General features: G+C 47.1%; 1 protein-coding gene across 5 annotated transcripts; it reads left to right on the top strand.

The window, feature by feature from the left end:
• Window positions 1-1,845: 1,845 nt before the first annotated feature.
• Window positions 1,846-13,848, top strand: LOC118731310 (zinc finger protein 555). 5 transcript variants are annotated; one of them, XM_045589045.1, is made up of 5 exons: window positions 2,166-2,303; window positions 3,030-3,074; window positions 9,241-9,367; window positions 10,171-10,231; window positions 11,118-13,848. In XM_045589045.1, the coding sequence occupies exons 1-5, from the start codon at window positions 2,301-2,303 to the stop codon at window positions 12,544-12,546; spliced, it is 1,665 nt and encodes a 554-aa protein (XP_045445001.1). In that variant the 5' UTR covers window positions 2,166-2,300; the 3' UTR covers window positions 12,547-13,848. The 5 variants fall into 5 exon arrangements, with proteins under 5 accessions (XP_045445002.1, XP_045445001.1, XP_045445000.1 ...); XM_045589044.1 differs by having other exon boundaries at window positions 2,172-2,303; window positions 10,051-10,231; XM_045589046.1 differs by lacking the exon at window positions 10,171-10,231 and having other exon boundaries at window positions 1,846-2,303; window positions 11,118-11,371.
• The last annotated feature ends 5,457 nt before the right edge of the window (window positions 13,849-19,305 follow it).

The raw sequence follows: 19,305 nt of genomic DNA on the forward strand, positions 1-19,305 counted from the left end.
CAAGAGGACTGAAAGGCAGTGTGCCCTGTCCTGCTTGCCACTCAGACTGGCCATTAGCCACGTGGCCCAGCCTGGACCGCGAGGAAGGACGGCCTGGGCGGGCTCCTCAGTAGTTCTTCAGGAATGCCTGGTGGGAAGGGCAGAGGGTGGGGAAGGATCCTGGTGGAGGGGAGCTGTGGAGGGGAAAATTGTAATGATCTGAATAATGAAGATTTATTTGGGGAAAAAGAGAAAAGGAAGGCCCTGGTGGTCATTGGGTTGCAGGAGGGATTTGGAAGGGGTCCTTTATCACTGAGCAGGATGGTGGCCGTCCCCTCTTCATCTGATCTGAAAAGTCCATTTTCTTCCCTGGACTAAGGGGTCCTGCCCTTTGCCACTGAATTGCTCCCTCCAGTTTTTGCCCCCCCCCCCCCCGAACTGCCCTCCTCCCCGCCCCCGTCCACCCAGGACCAGTCAGTGGAGCGAGGGGTCAGGCAGCACCCTGGCCCTTCTCCCCAAGGCCCAGGTGGCCTGTTGGTAGTGGGGACAGCTGCCTGCCCCTCACCCGACCGCCCTCACCAGCCCTGCTGTGGGGTCCCCCCTTATGGAGATCTGGCACAGAGCTCCCTGAACCCCATCTGTACCTTAAAGTCGGGGGCAATGGGGCAAGTGTTCTCTTGGCTGGGCTTGTCCAGAGCTGGTAGCACCGTGTGGCTCGGAGGGCTGTGCCAGGAAGGTGGAGGTTACCTGGAACAGTTAGAAAGCCCTGGCCAGGGTGATGTGCTTGGAGTGTTATCCCTATAAAGAGTTGTGGGTGTGATTCCCGGCCAGGGCACGTTCTGAGATTTCAGGTTAATACCCAGGCCCCAGTTGGGGTGTGTGCAGGAGGCAACAGATCAATGAACATGACCTCGGGCGAGGATTAAAGAAATAAAGGGACTGCCGAAACCGGTTTGGCTCAGTGGATGGAGCATCTGCCTGCGCACAGAAAGGTCCCAGGTTTGATTCCAGTCAAGGGCATGTACCTTGGTTGTGGGCACATCCCCAGTAGGGTGTGTGCAGGAGGCAGCTGATCGATGTTTCTCTCTCGTAGATGTTTCTGGCTCTCTATCCCTCTCCTCTCCTCTCTGTACAGAATCAGTAAGATATAGTACACAGTTCCAAATACCTTTAATCACACCTTTTACCCCTCTGATTGCTATTGTTGCTATTCTCTTCTCTTGCTTTTTATCAATAATTCAGGGACCAGCCTCGTTTTCCGCCTTAATAAATGATATGTTTATTAAGAGTGATGCACCTAGGATAGATCTCTGGACACGTATGACAAACAGACAGGAGTGCTAGAGGTCCACGCCAGGACCCCCAATCTGAAGGCCAACTTCTAAATTCCATGCTGATTTGTTAAAACTTGGCAATAATTAGTGATACATATTAAAAATGCATATAACCATGTTTTATTTTAAATACCTTATAAATCCAATTAATATTTTAATTCAAAGCTTTAAAAAATTAATTTAAAAAATTGGCTGTGCTGAGAGGAGCCCTATGTGCAGGCTCAGGCCGCAGGGTCCCACTTATCTCCTTGGGGGAAAAGGAATCGGGGCCTCGAGTTGCTGACCTGACCTCAAGCCCCAAGGTGAGGGCAGAGGGCGGGGTCTCCCGGTGTCCAAGGTCACAAGTCAAACTCTAGCGGGACCCTGCTGTGCACGTGGAGACGTCACTATGGTCTTTGTTTTTAAACAAAGCGCACCAATCCACGGTGCTCCGCCCTGCGCTGACCCCAATTCACGAGACCCTCCTGTTCTGTCCCAGCTCCGCACCGAGAACGCACCAAGAGGAAACCGAGTTAGAACGTCCCGATCCAGCGGGAGGACTCAGACCCGGCGGCGGAGCTGCGGGTAGATCCATACCCACGGGGAAAGGATTCTACTCTGAGCCCGAGTCCTGGGCTGTGGCCAGCCAAGAGTGTCCCTACGGCCTGTCACTCAGACGTAGGGGCGGGGCCTGAGGGAACTGTCCAATCAAAGCTATGTGCATTGGGAACAATCAGGCTGCGGGGGCGGATCCCGGAGAACAGTCCAATCAGAGGTTCCAGGGCGGGTCTCGAGTACAGTTCGTCATAGGCCCACAAATGTGGGCGTGCCAGAACGCCGTCCACTCAATACGCAGGATCCGGACATCCTCCAATCAGAGGTCCCGTGGCAGGAAAGGGGCGTGGACGTCGCTCTCGGCAGACTGCGACGTGGGCACGCACCAGCCCCGCGCAGCCCAGGTAGCTCACACCTGCGCGGGCCCGGAGCGGACGCCCTGAGAGCGCGGACATGGTGAGTACGCGGGGCAGGGCCGAGACCCGGAGGGGCTGGGAGCGGCCGCGGGCCGGATCTCCCCGCACGCCCCGGGTCCCGACCCGAGTCTCCTCCTCCGGCTCGGGGTGGAGCCCTGGAGTCCTGTCCGGCCGCTCCGCTGGGTCCTGGGTCTCAGAATCTGGGCTTCGGGCCACTCAGATGCACGTCGCCGCATCCACCCGGGGGGCGGGGAATATCCCCCCTGGCCGGCTCCTCTCCGCGGACAGCCAGCGGGATGGGCGGGGTCTGCGGAGACCTGGGTGTGGGCCCCAAATTAGGACGGATCTACTGACCCCAACCCCAGTTATGAATCCTTGGAGACTGACAGGACCCTGGTATCTGTTGAATGGAGAAGAGACCACCCAAGAGGCAGAGACCCCTACCCGGGAAACAACTCCAACTAGCCAATTGCGGAGTCAAATAACAAACTTTACTGCAGATTCGAATCTGGGCTGCCTCCTCGGCAACGGCGCCGGCCAGGAGCAGCCGCAGCCATTACAAAGCAATCTCCTTTTAAGCACTCTTCAAACAAGCACATTCCAAACAAGGGGAGGGGGGGGGGGGGGTCCACGGGGCTGAAGCTGATTGGTTTCTATATTGCTTAACCTTGTGGTTGCATGCATCGGCCAGATGGCCTAATCTCCCTTCTTGGTTTGTTCTGCTATCTTAGCCTTGACTAACCCAGACTGTTGATTTGGCCTTCAGGACCAGGAGGAGGAGGGAGTAGCAGCTTTCTACCCTCCAGGCAAGGTCAGTTATTTTCCATTCCTCAGTATCTAGGAGAAAGATGGAAATGATTCGGGTCCCTGAAGGGAGAGAAACTAACCCAGAAGACTGGGGAAGCTCACGCAGTGCGGTGTAGCTGTCACCTGCAAAGCCACCTGTGCTTGGGACTCACTGTGTCCTTTGTTCAGGGAGCACCTGCCGGAGGGATGGCTTCTTGAAATCTTAGTTTGAAGTCATCTGTGTTTATGTTCCGGTTCAGCACTGCCCCTACTTGGGCTTGTCCCCTTGAAAAGATGTACGTATTCACTTATTGGAGCCTCCGTTTTCCGCAAAATACAAAATACTTCCAATTAATAGAACAGGAAAGTTAATATTTCCTAAGAGATGAATTTCATGGGGGAGGGAGGGAGGAAGAATGTCTTTCTTTCTATTTGTTAAACCTTCTTCTGTTCCTTTGAGTGACATAAGAAAAGGAATTCCAGGGCTTAGCCTTGAAAATCCTGCTGGGGAAATGACAGTCAGAGAAACAGAAAACCCCTTCCGTTAGGGTCTCCTAAAGAGGAACTCCCGAGGCCAAAATGGGTAAAGCATTTTAAATTTATTATTACATCTGCTAGCAGGAGGGCGGGGCAGAGTAGGGGGAGCAGGAGATTATGTCACTTGTGAGGGCAGAGTAGCTGGTGGGACAGGTGCAGGTGGGGGCCAGGGGGAGGCGATCCACTGGAAACTGGTGAGGGGGTCACTGAAGAGGAGGCCGCTAACCAGGAGACCTAGAATGAGAATGACAGGACAGTCGTGGGGAGGGGGCAAGAGCCCCCAGCGGAGCATGATGGAGTGCAAGAACGTGCCTAACACCTTCCAGTATGGCAGCGGAGAAATGAATACATGTCCACATAGTGTGGTAGGTGAATTGGTGAATTATAGAGATTCGCCAAAATATCAGTTCTTTTCCTGGGCGGGCTGGAGAATTTGTGACAGCAGGTAGTCTTGCTCATGGCCATGACTTATTGCGATGCAAGAGCCCAGGCAGCCCAGGAGAAAGGTGTCCAAGGCCCAGTACTACGGAGAACAGGGTCCCCATCACAAAGCAGCCAGGTGTGGCAGCACATTTGAAAAGCCCAGCAGGATAGTTACCGAGAAATCAGGAGCAGGTTTTTTACTGGGGGCCAGTCATGTAGACAGCTTCTACCCGGCCCGAACAGGAATTCAGACTGGTAGGAGGAGAGCAGGTCTTTGGCAGGAGTCTGATTGTTTGTATAAAAAGGCAGAGGGAGCTACTTGTGTCAGGGTACTGGGAGCTCTCCCCAGTCCAAGTTCTCACATGCCCGTCCAGGGCCAGCCTCGCAAGCAGGACTTCTGAGGACTTTCTCAGGCCAGCTCTGCTGACACTTCTGCAGTCTGTCCCCTTGGCCCTTGAAAAAGGCATCTTTAAACAAACAAACAAACAAACAAAAGAAAACCACACACATTTCTATTGATTTTTTTAGAGAGAGGAAAGGAGAGCGAGACATAGAAACATCAATGAGGGAGAAACATCAATGGGCTGCCTCCTGCACGCCCCTACTGGGGATTGAGCAGGCAACTTGGGAATGTGCCTGACGGAACTGAATGAAGGGTGACCGCGTGGTGCATGGTCTGACACTCAACTACTGAGGCCCCCCAGCCGGGCTGCACAAGATATCTTTATAGCAAATTTTTATTTTATTTTTTAATATATTTTATTGATTTTTTACCGAGAGGAAGGAAGAGAGATAGAGAGCTAGAAATATCAATGAAAGAGAATCATCCATCAGCTGCCTCCTGCACACTCCCCACCGGGGATGTGCCTGCAACCAAGGTACATGCCCTTGACTGGAATCGAACCCCGGACCTTCCAGTCCACAGACTGACGCTCTACCACTGAGCCAAACCGGTTTCGGCTCTTTATAGCAAAATTATTAGTAGGATCCTCTACAGTAGGGTGAGAACCGCCTGAGTATTGGTTTTCGTTATGCCCTTTAGGAATCCCGGACTTAGCCAGTTCAATCAAATCCCTTTAACTATAAAGGTCTTAGAAAGCTAGGAATGGTGGTGGCGGTGGTCTTCCTCACGTATCTGTATTCCGTTGTGTTTGACCTGGCTTCTGGTGTCAGTTCCCGCACTGCACCACTCTGGCCAGGAAGTTGAAGCTGACCTGAGTGCCTTATCCACAGATAAGACGGCGTCCTGATGGGACACACGCCCGAGAAGCACAGTCCCAGAGGGCACACCTGCTCCCCTGGAAACTCAGGGCACCCCAGCAGGACATGCTGTTGAACTGGTGACCTCTTGGTGCATGGGTTGATGCTCAGACAGCCAGCCAGGACAACAGGCCCCACTGTGTCCTCAGAGTTCTCAGAGCAGACCCAATAATTCAGTCCAGCCCTTGTTTCAGAGGGACTGCTGAGGGGGTCCGTTTCAGACAGTTTTGTTTAGCTGCGGCTCCCGTTCGCCCACCGCAGTGGTGCAGAGGGCACCTGAAGGTGATCTGCCAGCGTGGGCGCTAACGGTTGTGACCTGAGCAGCTTGGTTTCAGGTGATGCTGTGGTAGAACAAAGCCTTAGTCATAGACAGCGGTAACTGACCCCACCAGACCCCCTTGCATCCAGGAGGTTTCCACAGTTCAGGGCCTCACAGAGAGTGTGCGAACCTCCCACGTTCCAGAGTCCAAGTCCTGTTCGTGGAGCCTCCGCCTGCTTTCAGGCCAGCGCAGTGTGTACGGAGGCCGAAGCAGCCCGTCCGGCGCTGATGGGTGTTAGCTCACAGCCAGGCCCAGGAAGTGTGAATGCAAATGCTGTGAGTTCAGAATGCCAGCGAACACCAGCCCGAAGGCTGAGACACTGCAGGGGCAGACAGCTGGCCCACGTGCAAGCAGAAATGAGACGGTCCTTAGCCCTTTTTGTTTGTCTTAGAGTCCAAATTGACTCTGGACAATTGTCAGCCTCTACAGGTCATCAGAAATAGGTTTTTATGCCCTGACCGGTTTGGCTCAATGGATAGAGCATCAGTGGATGAAGGGTCACAGGTTCAATTCAGGTCAAGGGCATGTACCTTGTTTTCGGGCACATCCCCAGTAGGAGATATGCAGGAGGCAGCTGATGGATGTTTCTCTCTCATTGATGTTTCTAACTCTCTATCTCTCTCTTCTTCTCTGTAAAAAATCAATAAAATATAATTATTTTATATTAAAAAATCAATAAAATAATTTTTTTAAAAGTCATCAGTTAGGGAGACCTAATCTTGTTTCTAATACTTAAAGTTTATATTCCAACCCATGCACAGTGGCAAAAAAGCAAGGAAGTTGTGTCTCACTGATACTTTTTCTTTGTACAGATTGGGATGACCCCACTAGCACTGGTGAGGTTATATGGACATACCATTTGCAGCATTTTTTATCATACGTGCAATTGCAGGCATCACTCATTTTAAGTAAAAAATCTCCCCCCCCTTTATTCTCATTGCAGATTCACACCCTGTATTAGTTTCCTAGGGCAGCCGCAGGAAGCAGCCATAGTGTGGGGGCCTTAAAATCTTGTTTTCTCACAATTTCTGGGGGCTGAAGTCCAACATCAAGTTATTGATAGTGTCACGCCCCCTCAGAGCCCCTGTTCTAAGACCATTCCTCCTCTGTCACTGGCAGTCCAGGCTCGGGGCGTTCCCGTCTCTGCGTTCCTCTTCAGGTGCCGTTTCCCCTGTGCTTCTCTGTCCTCAGATGTCATCTTCCTCTGCTAAGGACGTTGGATTTGGACCCATTGTCATGACCTTATTGTAACGTGATTATACTTACAAAGCCCTTATTTCCAAGAAAAATTACATTCATGGGTACCAGGGATTAGTATTTCTTTTCTTTTCTTTTTTTAATATTGGCATTTCTTTTCTTTTTCTTTTCTTTTCTTTTTTATATAAATATATTTTATTGGTTTTGTACAGAGAGGAAGGGAGAGAGATAGAGAGTTAGAAACATGGATGAGAGTCATCCATCAGCTGCCTCTTGCACGCCACCTACTGGGGGATGTGCCCGCAACCACGGTACATGCCCTTGACCAGAATTGAACCCGGGACCCTTCCATCCGCAGGCTGACGCTCTGTCCACTGAGCCACACTGGTTTCAGCAGGGATTAGTATTTCAACGTATCTTTTTGGGGGGAACCTAGATCAATCCATAATAAAGCCCTAGTTATAAACTCAGCGTTTACAAAGATAAAATTACAGCTGTCGGGGAAGGTCCTGGCCAGGATGCAAGGGTGGGTCAGGAGGCTACAGCAGCCCCAGCTGGCTGTCTCCTACCCCCTTCCCCTTGGTTTATCTGAAGTTTTGCTCCAACTCTGGGAACTGATTGAGCTTTTTTTCTCTCTTGATATAATGCAAACTTTTAGCACTTTTGCCCATCCAAAGGTCACCTTTGGGAACTCAGGGGTTTTTTCCCCCCTTGCTAAAGGAGAGAACAAAACTCAAAGGCCTCGACAAAACTGGTTTGGCTCAGTGGATAGAGCATCGGCCTGTGGACTGAAGGGTCCTGGGTTCGATTCCGCTCAAGGGCATGTGCCTTGGTTGCGGGCACATCCTCAGTGGGGGGTGTGCAAGAGGCAGCTGATCGATGATTCTCTCTCATCGATGTTTCTGACTCTCTAGCCCTCTCTCTTCCTCTCTGTAAAAAATCAATAAAATATATTAAAAACAAAAGAACAACAACAACAAAACACTCAAAGGCCTCACCAAAACTATCTTTTTTTTTCTCCTTTTTTTTTGTTGTCATGTAGCCAGCAGGGCCAGAAGCAGCCTACCGATCCAGTGAGCCAGCCCTCCTGGAGTCAGATCTGTCATGTTTCTCTTCTATCAGAGGCCCTATGCATATTTGTACTTACTGCATAGTTTTATATGGCTTACAGATTATGTTATAAATATCCAAATGGCTGGTGGCAGAAAAAACGTTCCCCACTCTTGAGTTAGAGTGTTGGCTCACACACCAAAGGGTCTCGGGTTCCATTCCCAGTCAAGGGCACGTTCCTGGGTTGCAGATTCAATCCCCAGCCCTAGTTGGGGTGTGTACAGGAGGCAACTGATCGACATGTCTCTAATCAATATTTCTCTCTTCCTCAAAAAAAAAAAAAAAAAAAAAAAAAAAAATCAATGGAAAAATATCCTTGGGTGAGGATTAACAAAAAACAAAAATTTTTTTTAAAGTACCAATTGGTAGTTACAAAATAGTCATGGGAATATAAAGTATAGCATAGGGAATCTATATACATAACAGCCTAAGTGATCGGCTGACTGGCCAACCAGCCAACAGGCTGATCGCTATGACGTGCAATGACCATTAGGGGGCAGGTGCTCAGTGCGGGAGCTGCTGAGCAACAGCAACTCTGCAGAGTGCTCTCTCACACTTGGACTGCTGGTTTTGGCCCGATGCCTGCAGGCCGGGCTGAGGAACTCTACCTGCCAGAGGGACCCCGCTCACTCCACAGACCACCTTCAAGCCTCGGTGCTGCCCCGGGTGCAGCTGGCCAGGGAGGGACTGCGAGAGGTCAGCTCCAGGGCATGTCCGGCCTGTCTCGCCCAGTCCTGCCCTACCGGCCACCTTCTAATCAATGTGCACGAATCCATGCACCAGGCCTCTAGTTTATCAGTAATATTGTAATATAACTATGTATGCTGTCAGGTGGGTACTTACCACGGTGATCACTTGGTAAGTTATATAAATGTCTAATCACTATGCTGTACATCTGAAACTAAAATAGTATTGTATGTCAACTGTAATTGAAATATAAAATTATTTTTTTTAAATGTAAGCCCTCATCCAGGTTTTACTTTGGGCTTCACATAGTACTGAGTGATGTGGTACGCAGTAGGGAAGGAGCTGAAGTTGTCTGTGTCACATGGGATTGGTGGTTCATAAAGTGTGAATATTTGTTTAATTTGCAAAGAATTTCTTTAATTTCCCTAATGTGGTCTGAACCCTTTGGTTAGAGAATAAGTCTTGATGTGAACACAGAAGAAATGTAGAGGTAGGTTTATTGTGTTAGTGGCACTTTAAATCCCTGAGGACTTGAGTGTGGACATGGAGTATGAGGTTCTGATGATGAGTTATAGACTAGAAGTCAGGTGAATTGAGCCCAGTTGCTCAGGACTGTGAGTCTCACTCATCCTCCTGCACACATATTGGATGTTTCAGCACTCAGTGGGCTTTGAGGACGTGGCTTTGGACTTCTCCCAGGAGGAGTGGGCTCTGCTGGATGCTGCTCAGAGGGAGCTCTACAGAGACGTGATGCTGGAGACCTTCAGGAACCTGGCATCCGTGGGTAAGAGTGACATTGCTCCTTCCCTTATCACTCGGGAAACATGCATTGTTTGCATTTCAAGACTGTTCCCAGATTTGGAATGTGGAAAGGGAGTACATTAATTATTAAGAAAGACATTGTCATAACTTCCATAGAGCTAGAATCTAATAGCTCCTCCATGAAAATGAGAATCTGTGTATTTAGACTGAGTTTTTCTTTTCATGTAAGAAAAGTGCTATCTGCCGGGACCGGTTTGGCTCAGTGGTAGAGCGTTGGCCTGCGGACTAAAAGGTCCCGGGTTCGATTCCAGTCAAGGGCATGTACCTTGGTTGCGGGCACATCCCCAGTGGTGGGTGTGCAAGAGGCAGCTGGTTGATGTTTCTCTCTCATCGAGTTTCTAACTCTCTCTCCCTCTCAATTCCTCTCTGGGTAAAATCAATAAAATATATATTTTTTTAAAAATCAATAAAATATTTTAAAAAAAAAAGAAAAAGAAAAAAAAAGTGCTATCTGTGGATATAGGTTTCATGGGTTATTAGGCCTCCCAGTAAAGTTTATTTTTGTAACTTTGTGAGAATTTTACTGTTTATTAAATTGCTTACCATTTAGACCTTTTGTATTATACTTGTTATTGGTGAAGTCCTGACACAGCTAACTTTCTCAGTGTCACATTTGGCTAACATTTGCTCCCTTTCTATTTTCAGATGATGAGACTCAATTTAGGTTCAATGGGTCAGATTCTCTGCAGGATATTTTTGTGACTAAAATGTCCAAGGAAGATAAAATAGCGAAGTTCACCAGAAATTCTTGGGTCTCTGTCTTAGGAAAAATTTGGGAAGAACTTAGCATTGAAGATAAGCACACAAACCAGTGGAGAGATCTGAGGTGAGTTGCATTCCTGGAGGAATCTTAGTATGTCTTGAAATTTAAAAAGTAAACAAACTGCCGAAACCGGTTTGGCTCAGTGGTAGAGTGTCGGTCTGCGCACTGAAAGGTCCCAGGTTCGATTCCAGTCAAGGTCATGTACCTTGGTTGCGGGCACATCCCCAGTAGGGGGTGTGCAAGAGGCAGCTGGTTGATGTTTCTCTCCCATCGATGTTTCTGGCTCTCTATCTGTCTTCCTTCCTCTCTGTAAGAAAATCAATAAAATATATTAAAAATAAATAAATAAATAAATAAATAGCAAACAAACTAAGAACCCACATAAGCCTAGATCAAATTTGTATATTCAGATTTTCACACACAAAAGAAACACCTTTATTAAATTTGACTTAGATGTTGAGTGTTAGAAACAGTTAAAAAGAATTAGGACAGAAGCCCATGTTTAGGAAACACTATTTTCATAATGGCTGTGGGCAATCCATTCTGTTCATTCCACTTTAAAACAAATTACTTAGGGTAGAAAACAACATATTTACTGAAGTTGTGAGAATGTAATTCTAATATTAATATTAACAAAAGTATTATTTATTTTTATGTTTTGTTAATTCTTACCTGAGGATATTTCTTCCATTAATTTTTTAGAATGAGTGGAAGGGAATGGGTGTGGGGGGGTGTGTGGAAACATTGATTGGTTGCCTCCCACATGTACCCTGACTGGGACTGGGAATCAAGCCGTTGAGCCTGCAACTGAGGTCTGTGTCCTTGACTGGAATTGAACTTGATACCCTTCAGTCTGTGGGCCAACGCTGTAACCACTGAGCAAAGCCCACTAGGGCAAGAAATTATGATTAGTCAAACTATTGATAACACATTTCTCATTTTTTAACAGAAATTATGTGGTGGAGAGACTCTGTGAGAGTAATGAGCAATATGGGGAAGGCTTCAGTCCGACTTCAGATCTTAATCTGTACCAGAAAGCCTTTACCGATATAAAAGAGAATGAATGCAATACATATGCAAAAGTCTTCATGCATCATTCATCTCTACAGAGTCACATTGCCATTCACACTAGACACAAACCGTATCAGTGTCAGGAATGCGGGAAGGCCTACAGTTGTTCTTCAGACCTAAGAGTACATGTGAGAACCCACAAAGGAGAGAGGCCCTATGCATGTAAGTTATGTGGGAAAACCTTTCCTTGTACTTCTTCCCTCAACCGGCACATAAGGATTCATACTGCGGAGAAAACCTATGAATGTCAGCAATGTGGGAAAGCCTTCATTGATTTTTCAAGTCTTACTAGGCATCTGAGATCCCACACTGGAGAGAAGCCCTATAAATGTAAGGAATGTGGGAAAGCCTTCAGCTATTCCTCAACTTTTCAAAGACACATGATCACACACTCTGGAGAGAAGCCCTATAAATGTAAGGAGTGTGGGAAAGCCTTCAGCTATTCCTCAACTTTTCAAAGACACATGATCACACACTCTGGAGAGAAGCCCTATAAATGTAAGGAATGTGGGAAAGCCTTCAGGTATTCCTCAACTTTCCGGAGACACATGGTATCACACACGGGGGAGACACTACATAAATGTAAGGAATGTGGAGAAGCCTTCGGTTACTTCTCAGCTTTCCGGAGACACATGATATCACACACCGGGGAGAAACCCTATGAATGCCAACAGTGTGGGAAAACCTTCAATTATCTCCAATCCTTTAGAAGACATGGAAGGATTCACACTGGGGAGAAACCCTATGAATGTAACCAATGTGGGAAAGCATTTAGCCATCCCTCGTCCTTTCAAGGACATATTAGAGTGCACACTGGAGAGAAGCCTTATGAATGCACTCTGTGTGGGAAAAGTTTCAACTGGCGCGAATCCTTACGAAAACACATGAGGACACACACTAAAGAGAAGCATCCTGGAGACAAACCGTATGAATGCAAACTATGTGGGAAAGCGTTCTATTGCCACATGTCCTTACAAAAACATATGAAAAGGCACACTGCCGAGAAACTCTACAAGTGCATGCAGTGTGGGAAAGCTTTCAGTTGGCCCGAACTTCTGCAACAGCATGTGCGAAAACACTCCGCAGAGAAACCTTACGAGTGTAAGGAATGCGGGAAAGTCTTCAAATGGCCATCATCGTTACCGATACACATGAGAATGCATACTGGAGAGAAACCTTATGCGTGTAAGCAGTGTGGGAAAGCCTTCAATCGTTCCTCATCCTTAAGAAGACATACGAGAACACACACTACAGAAAAACACTGCATCTATAATGTGGGAAGTCCTCCTGCAAGTGTATTTTCATGAACAGTGCTTCAGAAAATTCACACCAGGAGGGTAGTCTTATGAAAGCTGTAAATATGGTGTTGCCTTTATGAGTATCTCATTATTAAAATGGACCTATCGGTAGTATATTTCCAGTTTTTTTGCAAATAAACATTTAGGTGAAAAATAACTCTCAAAGTACTCTTAGCTATAGTACATAAAATTTGCGTGTAGTGTTTTGTTTTTTTTACATTTCAGTAAACAAAACTTTTGTCATTAGTTTGTTTACTTTAAATGGTCCTGTAAAGGGTTATTGGAACAATGACACTTTATTTGTTGGATTTTTTTACTGACTTAATGTGGCAGATACGGATATCAACCATCATATATTTTGGCCAGAGGAGTCTTCCACTTTTCTTGTGTTTTTGTAATTATAAAGTTATATGAATTGTTGTTTTCAGCTTTTGCCCGCCCCTGTTGTTGTTGCTTGTGATTGGGAATTGGACAGTAGGCATTTACTTAAGAAATCCTTGTGATATCACCATGAGAGAGACAGGGTTTGAGATGGTTCTGTTGGATTGTGCTGTGTCATTGTGGCCAATGGGAATTGCAGGTCCCAGAATCCTTTATGATTCCATGTTCTAATTCACCAGTGGCCTAACTTGGCATCAGATTTGGAACCTGAGCCTGAACCCTAGCCCTAACCCTAACCCTAGATCTAACCTGATGACATCAGCACTACCAGCATGTCCCCTGGCCCAAACCATTATTTTTTGGAGCTTTATTAAAGTGTGATAGAAAGGTAGGGCTTCTAGATGCTAGCTTTCAGCCCCTCTCCCTGGTGTCTTTGCCTGACTGACAAAGAATATCATTAAAAAGAAATGCAAGTGCTTGACTTCCACTCTTCTCAGAGGTACAGGCTTCCACAGACATCTCCATGAGCTCACTCGGTATCAGTGATCCAGACATTTGTGTAGTCAGGTACTCCCAACCTGTATTTTCCCAGGAACTGTAAGGTGTCCTCCAGACCACTAATCCAGACTCATGGTCAGTGACTCTAATACTATGATTCACCCTCTTCTCTAGATTGTAATAGAGTTCATAAAGTCTAATGTGTACAGCACACACTGTTCTTAATATTTTCAGTGGTTCTCTGATCCTGCCTCCACCACAAAAACTATAGTATTGCAGCAAAATAAAACACTTGGGGCTTCGTTGATCTGTTGAATTTTTAAGTGAGCTAACCCAGCTCTTTGTGAGAACACACACCTTCCTCATCTAGCAGCTTTGGGAAAATTTCTGTGACACAGAACTAAGTTCAGTTCCTTCATATGAGTTTAATTTTTTTAAAATGTATTTTATTTTCAAGGAAAATCAACTGGATGGCTTGGGACAACAGAAACTGTTGTCTCCTCGTTCTGTAGGCAGAAGTCCAAAATCAAGGTGTTGGCAGGACCAGCTTCTCTGAAAGTGCCAGGGCAGCATGTGTTCCCCTCTCCCCAGCTTCTGGAAATTCATTGGCCTGAGGCAGCTTCTCTGGAGTCTTCACAGGGCAGCCTTCTCCCTGTGTGCATGCCCGTCTCTTCTCTTTTAACTACTGGATGAGGGCCCACCTTTCTCCAGTATGACCTCATCTTCTACAACAGTGGTCGGCAAACTCATTCGTCAACAGAGCCAAATATCAACAGTAAAATGATTGAAATTTGAGAGCCAAATTTTTTAAACTTAAACTATCTAGTTAGGTACATTGTTATTAACTTAATTAGGGCACTCCTAAGCTGACCTTTGCTAAAAACTCAAGGGGCCAAAGAACCACACATGGCTCTGGAGCCGCAGTTTGCCAACCGCTGTTCTACAACAACCCCGTTTTCTCCCCGTGACCCATCCAAGGCTCCAGAGCCATCTGCCAGTCCCCATGTCCTTTCCAGCCTCTGTGCTCTGCCCAGTCTCAGCCCCGGTGGCCCATGGGAAACGGAGATTTCAGAGTCTCCGCAGACACGCAGCAGCCTTTGAAGAAGTTCTGCAGAGATACCTGGGCTCAGCCCTATTGGAAGGACGCAGGGCAGGCCAGTGGGGCAGAGACTCAGAAGAGGCTGAGTAGGGAAAAGGGAAGCTCAGTTCCTTCCCTGGGTCCTGTGAGAGCCACCTCTGGCTGAGCTTCAGCAGGGGCCGCCGCTGTCTGAGGATTTGGGGCCGCTCAGGGCAGATGGGGCCAGCACATGAGACCAGCAGGCCGAGGGCACTCGGGGCTGGACGCCTTCGCTGTCCTCACTGAGCAGAGTGACAGAGGGTTAACGTGATGAGTGCATTTCTAGAAGAATCCGAAAGCTGCAGGGGTAGCCTGGAACGTCGGAATCCCAGCCACAGTGGGCCCCTGACACTTCTGGCTCAGGTCCGCCTCCTGTGGTTCTGATGAGGAGAGGCTTGTACTGTGGAGGTTCAGCAAGTGTCCTGTCCCATTCCAGGAGGAGAGAGAAGTATCGGGTCGAGTAATAATTAATGTCGTTTTTAAACATTCGTTTAAAATCTTGCTTGGCGTTGACTTGTATTGACATAACCTTCAAACACGTGGTATCTACAGAACGTGTGAAGTGCAATTAACAAGTTTTGCTTGAAAAAGTTTGTGTTTGGTTTGGTTTTTGTTGCAAAACTAGGGCTAAGAAGATGGCGGATGAAGAGCATATTCGGCACTGCATGCTTTACGAGTTGAGTTCCAATTAGGAAGAAAAGCAAGTGAGGCTGCAAAAAACATCAGTAGTGTTCTTGGTCAAGATGCAGTTAGCGCCAGAAAATGCCAGCGTTGGTTTGAGAAATTTCGCGAGGGAAATTTTTCGTTAGATGACAAGAGTGGTCGAGGCTGTGTGTCCAATTTTGATCAAGAAGCTCTTCAAGCTCTTTTGGTGCAAAATCCTCAAATTACCCAACAAGAGCTTGCGACAACTTTAAATTGTTCACAAAAAACAATTTCCAATCAATTGCGTGCACTTGGCAAAGTCCAAAAGTTTGGAAAATGGGTTCCTCATGAGTTGACCGACAACAACCGTAATCAAAGAGTCACAATTTGCAGTTCGCTCCTCTCTCGTCAAAACCGTTTGCCATTTTTAGAGCAAATTGTTACCGGAGAGGAAGAATGGGTGCTGTATGTTAATTTGAAAAGGCGGCCTCAATGGTTGGACAAAAATGAGGCTCCGCGGCCCACGCCAACACCTGACTTGCATGAGAAAAAAGTGATGTGTGTTTGGTGGAATTTTGAAGGAATTCTTCATGATGAACTTTTACCATCTAACCAAACCATTACAAGTGCAGTGTATAGTGCCCAATTGGAAAGGTTAGCCCAAGCTTTAAGAGAAAAAGAACCCGCGCTGATTAATCGGAAGGGCGTAATTCTTCACCACGATAACGCACGACCGCATACTGCAAGAATCACTGCTGAAAAACTGCACCAGTTGGAATGGGAAGTTCTCCCTCAACCTGCATATTCTCCTGATATTGCCCCTTCCGATTACCATTTGTTTCGTTCTTTACAAAACTTTCTTCTTGGAAAAAAATTTAATAATGAAGAATGCCTCAAAAATGCATTGACCGAATTTTTTGCATCAAAATCACAAGAATTTTACAACAGAGGGATTAAAATGCTTTCTGAGCGTTGGGCACAAGTAGTAGAAAACAACGGCAACTATATTGTTGATTAAATTTTGTTGTATTGTTTAAATACAATTTAAAAAGTATTAGAAAACGACATTAATTATTACTAGACCTAATACATGGTGTAGGCTCATCCTGAGGAGATAAGGGCTGTTGCATGGGTGCTGCAGAGGGCCTGGCGGTGTGTCTCTGGAGACATCACCTTTGTCAGTGTGAGTTTGTGTCACATCGCCCTGTGTGTGTTAGAGTTCAGGTGTTTGAATGGTGGTTCCCTTGTCCTGGCTGGAGCCTTTGTGATTGTGTTTTACTGCAGGGCTGCAGTAATTCCTCAGTGTGTTTCCTGAAACCCATATACTGTATGTATATATATATATATATATATATATATAGCCCATAGAGATTTACAAGTGACTTGTATTTAACTTTTAAGATATAGTTATTAGATATTAAATTCTGATAAGTTAAAAAGAAAGTTTCACCCTATCCGATTTGGCTCAGTGGATAGAGCGTCAGCCTGTGGATGGAAGGGTCCCAGATTCGATTCCGGTCAAGAGTACATGCCAGGCTTGCAGGCTTGATCCCCAATGGGGAGTGTGCAGGAAGTAGCTGATCAGTGACTCTCATCATTGATGTTTCTATCTCCCTATCCCTTCCTCTTTGAAATCAATAAAAATCTATTTTAAAAATTTTGTTATTTTTAGTGGGTTTTCATGAATTCCAACATTTCACAGAGTGCTTACTTTTACGGTAACAGAATGACATATGCTGGCAGTAATTTGGACCTCTCTAGTTTTTCTCACCATCTAAATTTCTTTCCAAATATTGCTTTTTTACCCTAGTTTTCTAACAGTGGTTCCACCAGAAGAACTCCTGAATGGTAATTGTCATATGAAATATTTTCGATTGTGATGATTGTTAAAGGAAAAGAACTGATGACACCAGAATGGCTCTCAAAGTGGATAATGTAATGCAGTTAAAACAATGCCATCTTGTTTTTCTGTAAAACACCAAAGTGAAACTGCTATGTGGCAAGAGTATGGACAGGACACAATTTACATTTCAATTTGGATTTATTCAATCTTCGTATCATTTCAGTACAGTTTTGTTCCCAAATATTTAAATTTACATAGTCTTGTTTGCATAAACTAAAAAAATGCAAGCACCCACTGATCATTCCTGCATGAAGACTTTCTTGATCCTTTGTCAGTCTTATACGTTTCTTCTTTCTCTGATCTACCAGATCAGTAGTGGAGCAAAAAGGGAAGAGCAGAGAGCACAGAAAATTTCTACTTAATAAGCGGCCTGTCTTGTCTGACATTAACTTGTTGATTGTGTAACTGTTGAATTTATTTTAATTGTGTAAATGACTATTAGTCCAATTTTGTTTCTTACATGCTGCAATAAACATTTCTGTTCATGCTCAATTTGGCAATGGGCTTGGGTAGGTTACCCAAGTGATGGGTCTTCAAGTCCATTCTGGAAGCTGAACTGGCCCTGAGCCAAGTATGTCCATTCTGGGGCTGAAGCTTAACCCATAACACGTAACTTAAATGCCTGTCACAAATGCAGCACAATGTGTAAATCCTACACGCAGTCAGTCACACCCTGCTTTGCTGGGACTCTCATGTACAGTAATTTTCGATATCATGGCAAGACACCAATGATGGTCCAGCTGACCAGGCAAAACAAACACATGTATTTCAATTTAAGTTTTGAGTGCTTTTTCTTAAATGAGTGAAAATAGGAATACAACCATCTATTATACAGTATTACAAAACTCGGCACCCTCAAAAACGGGTCTAAAAGACATTTCCGTGCAGGGTAATGCGCACACCTGAGAATTCTAACACCTCACACCTGGGGCTCAGAGACTCAGTTCTACACGGAGGCTGGGGCCTCTGGGCCTCGTCCCAAGGAGAAGAAACGGGAGCCCAAGGTTTCCCGACCCCAGCCCCAACCTAAAGTGGGAGGGGGACGCCCCTCCACCCCCCACCCCCACTTCAAAGGTCCTGAGTCAAAACTTAGCGAACTTTGCATACTCTTGTGATATCACAGTTGAGTTGTCTGTCCTTGGAGTGCAGCTCTGAGCCCCAGTGAACCCACCCCCAGGGCAATCCCTGACACCGGAAGTGATCAGTCGTGTTGTCCTACCCCGGGTCGGATCAGGAACGCCACGCGGGAAAACGGAGTCAGTACTTCCCGTTACAGATGGAGGACAAAGGCGGGCGCCCAGCTGTTTTAGCTCCGAACCCCGTGCCTGGCGGCGGCGGGAGTTAGGCAGGGAAGGGCTGAGGCAAACTGCGGCCTTTCCGCCTGGCTCCCTGAGGGACCTGCTCCCCCGCCCAGCACACCAGCGCCGGAAGTCTGTAACGCTGTCCAATGGGAGGCCACGGGGGCGGGGCCAAGGGTAACGTGCCAGAGTCTGGTTTGTGTGGAGATGCGGTATCACCATCCAATCAGCGTTCCCGAAAGATAATCAGCATCTGGTCCAATCAGCGTTCCCGAAGGATAATAAGCATCTGGACCAATCAGCATTCCCGAGAGGAGGAGGACCTGGGTCACTGTCCATTCAGGGTGAATCGCCTGGACAACCGTCCAATCCTGGCCGTGGGCGGCGGGCTCGCAGCCCGCGTGAGCAGCTCCCTCTGGCTCTTGCGGGGCAGGTGCTGCGCTCCCATGTGGGACTTCGAGCGACGCTTCTGGGACCAGGTCCGGAGTCGGGGGGAATGGGAACCCGTTGTAAGAGACGGGTGAGAGGGGTGGCGGGGAGGCGAGTGGCGGGGTAGGGGATGGAGGGAGAGCGGACGTGACCCCGGTGCCAGCGGTCAGGGCCTGGGAGATGAGAGGGCGCTGTAGGGTAGGTGCGGCTCTGTCCGGACGAGGTTAAGGAGACTTTATTTCAAATCCTGTTCCTTTAGGGACGATGCTTGGATCTCACAGCGGCGTCCTCCTCCTCTTAAATTAGACAGAAAAGGGATTTTCTTTTCAGTGGAAGAAGGTGAGCAGGAACGGGGTGTGACAGGACCCGGCCTCCCGGTGGTCAGCATATTCTCGGCTCATGTCAGCTGGGCCTTGTTCAGACGCTGGGGGCGGGGGGCGGGGGGCACCGCAATGTCTGGTCTGTGGGGAAGCAGGAGACTGAAAAAAAAAATGGGT

This window comes from Pipistrellus kuhlii, unplaced genomic scaffold, assembly GCF_014108245.1.
Source record: "Pipistrellus kuhlii isolate mPipKuh1 unplaced genomic scaffold, mPipKuh1.p scaffold_m20_p_30, whole genome shotgun sequence".
Classification (NCBI taxonomy): Eukaryota; Metazoa; Chordata; class Mammalia; order Chiroptera; family Vespertilionidae; genus Pipistrellus; species Pipistrellus kuhlii.

Coding starts and splice junctions, on each gene's coding strand:
- LOC118731310 (XM_045589044.1), top strand. Junction 3,075..9,240: donor CTTTCTACCCTCCAGGCAAG/GTCAGTTATTTT, acceptor TGGATGTTTCAG/CACTCAGTGGGCTTTGAGGA. Junction 9,368..10,050: donor CAGGAACCTGGCATCCGTGG/GTAAGAGTGACA, acceptor TTCTATTTTCAG/ATGATGAGACTCAATTTAGG.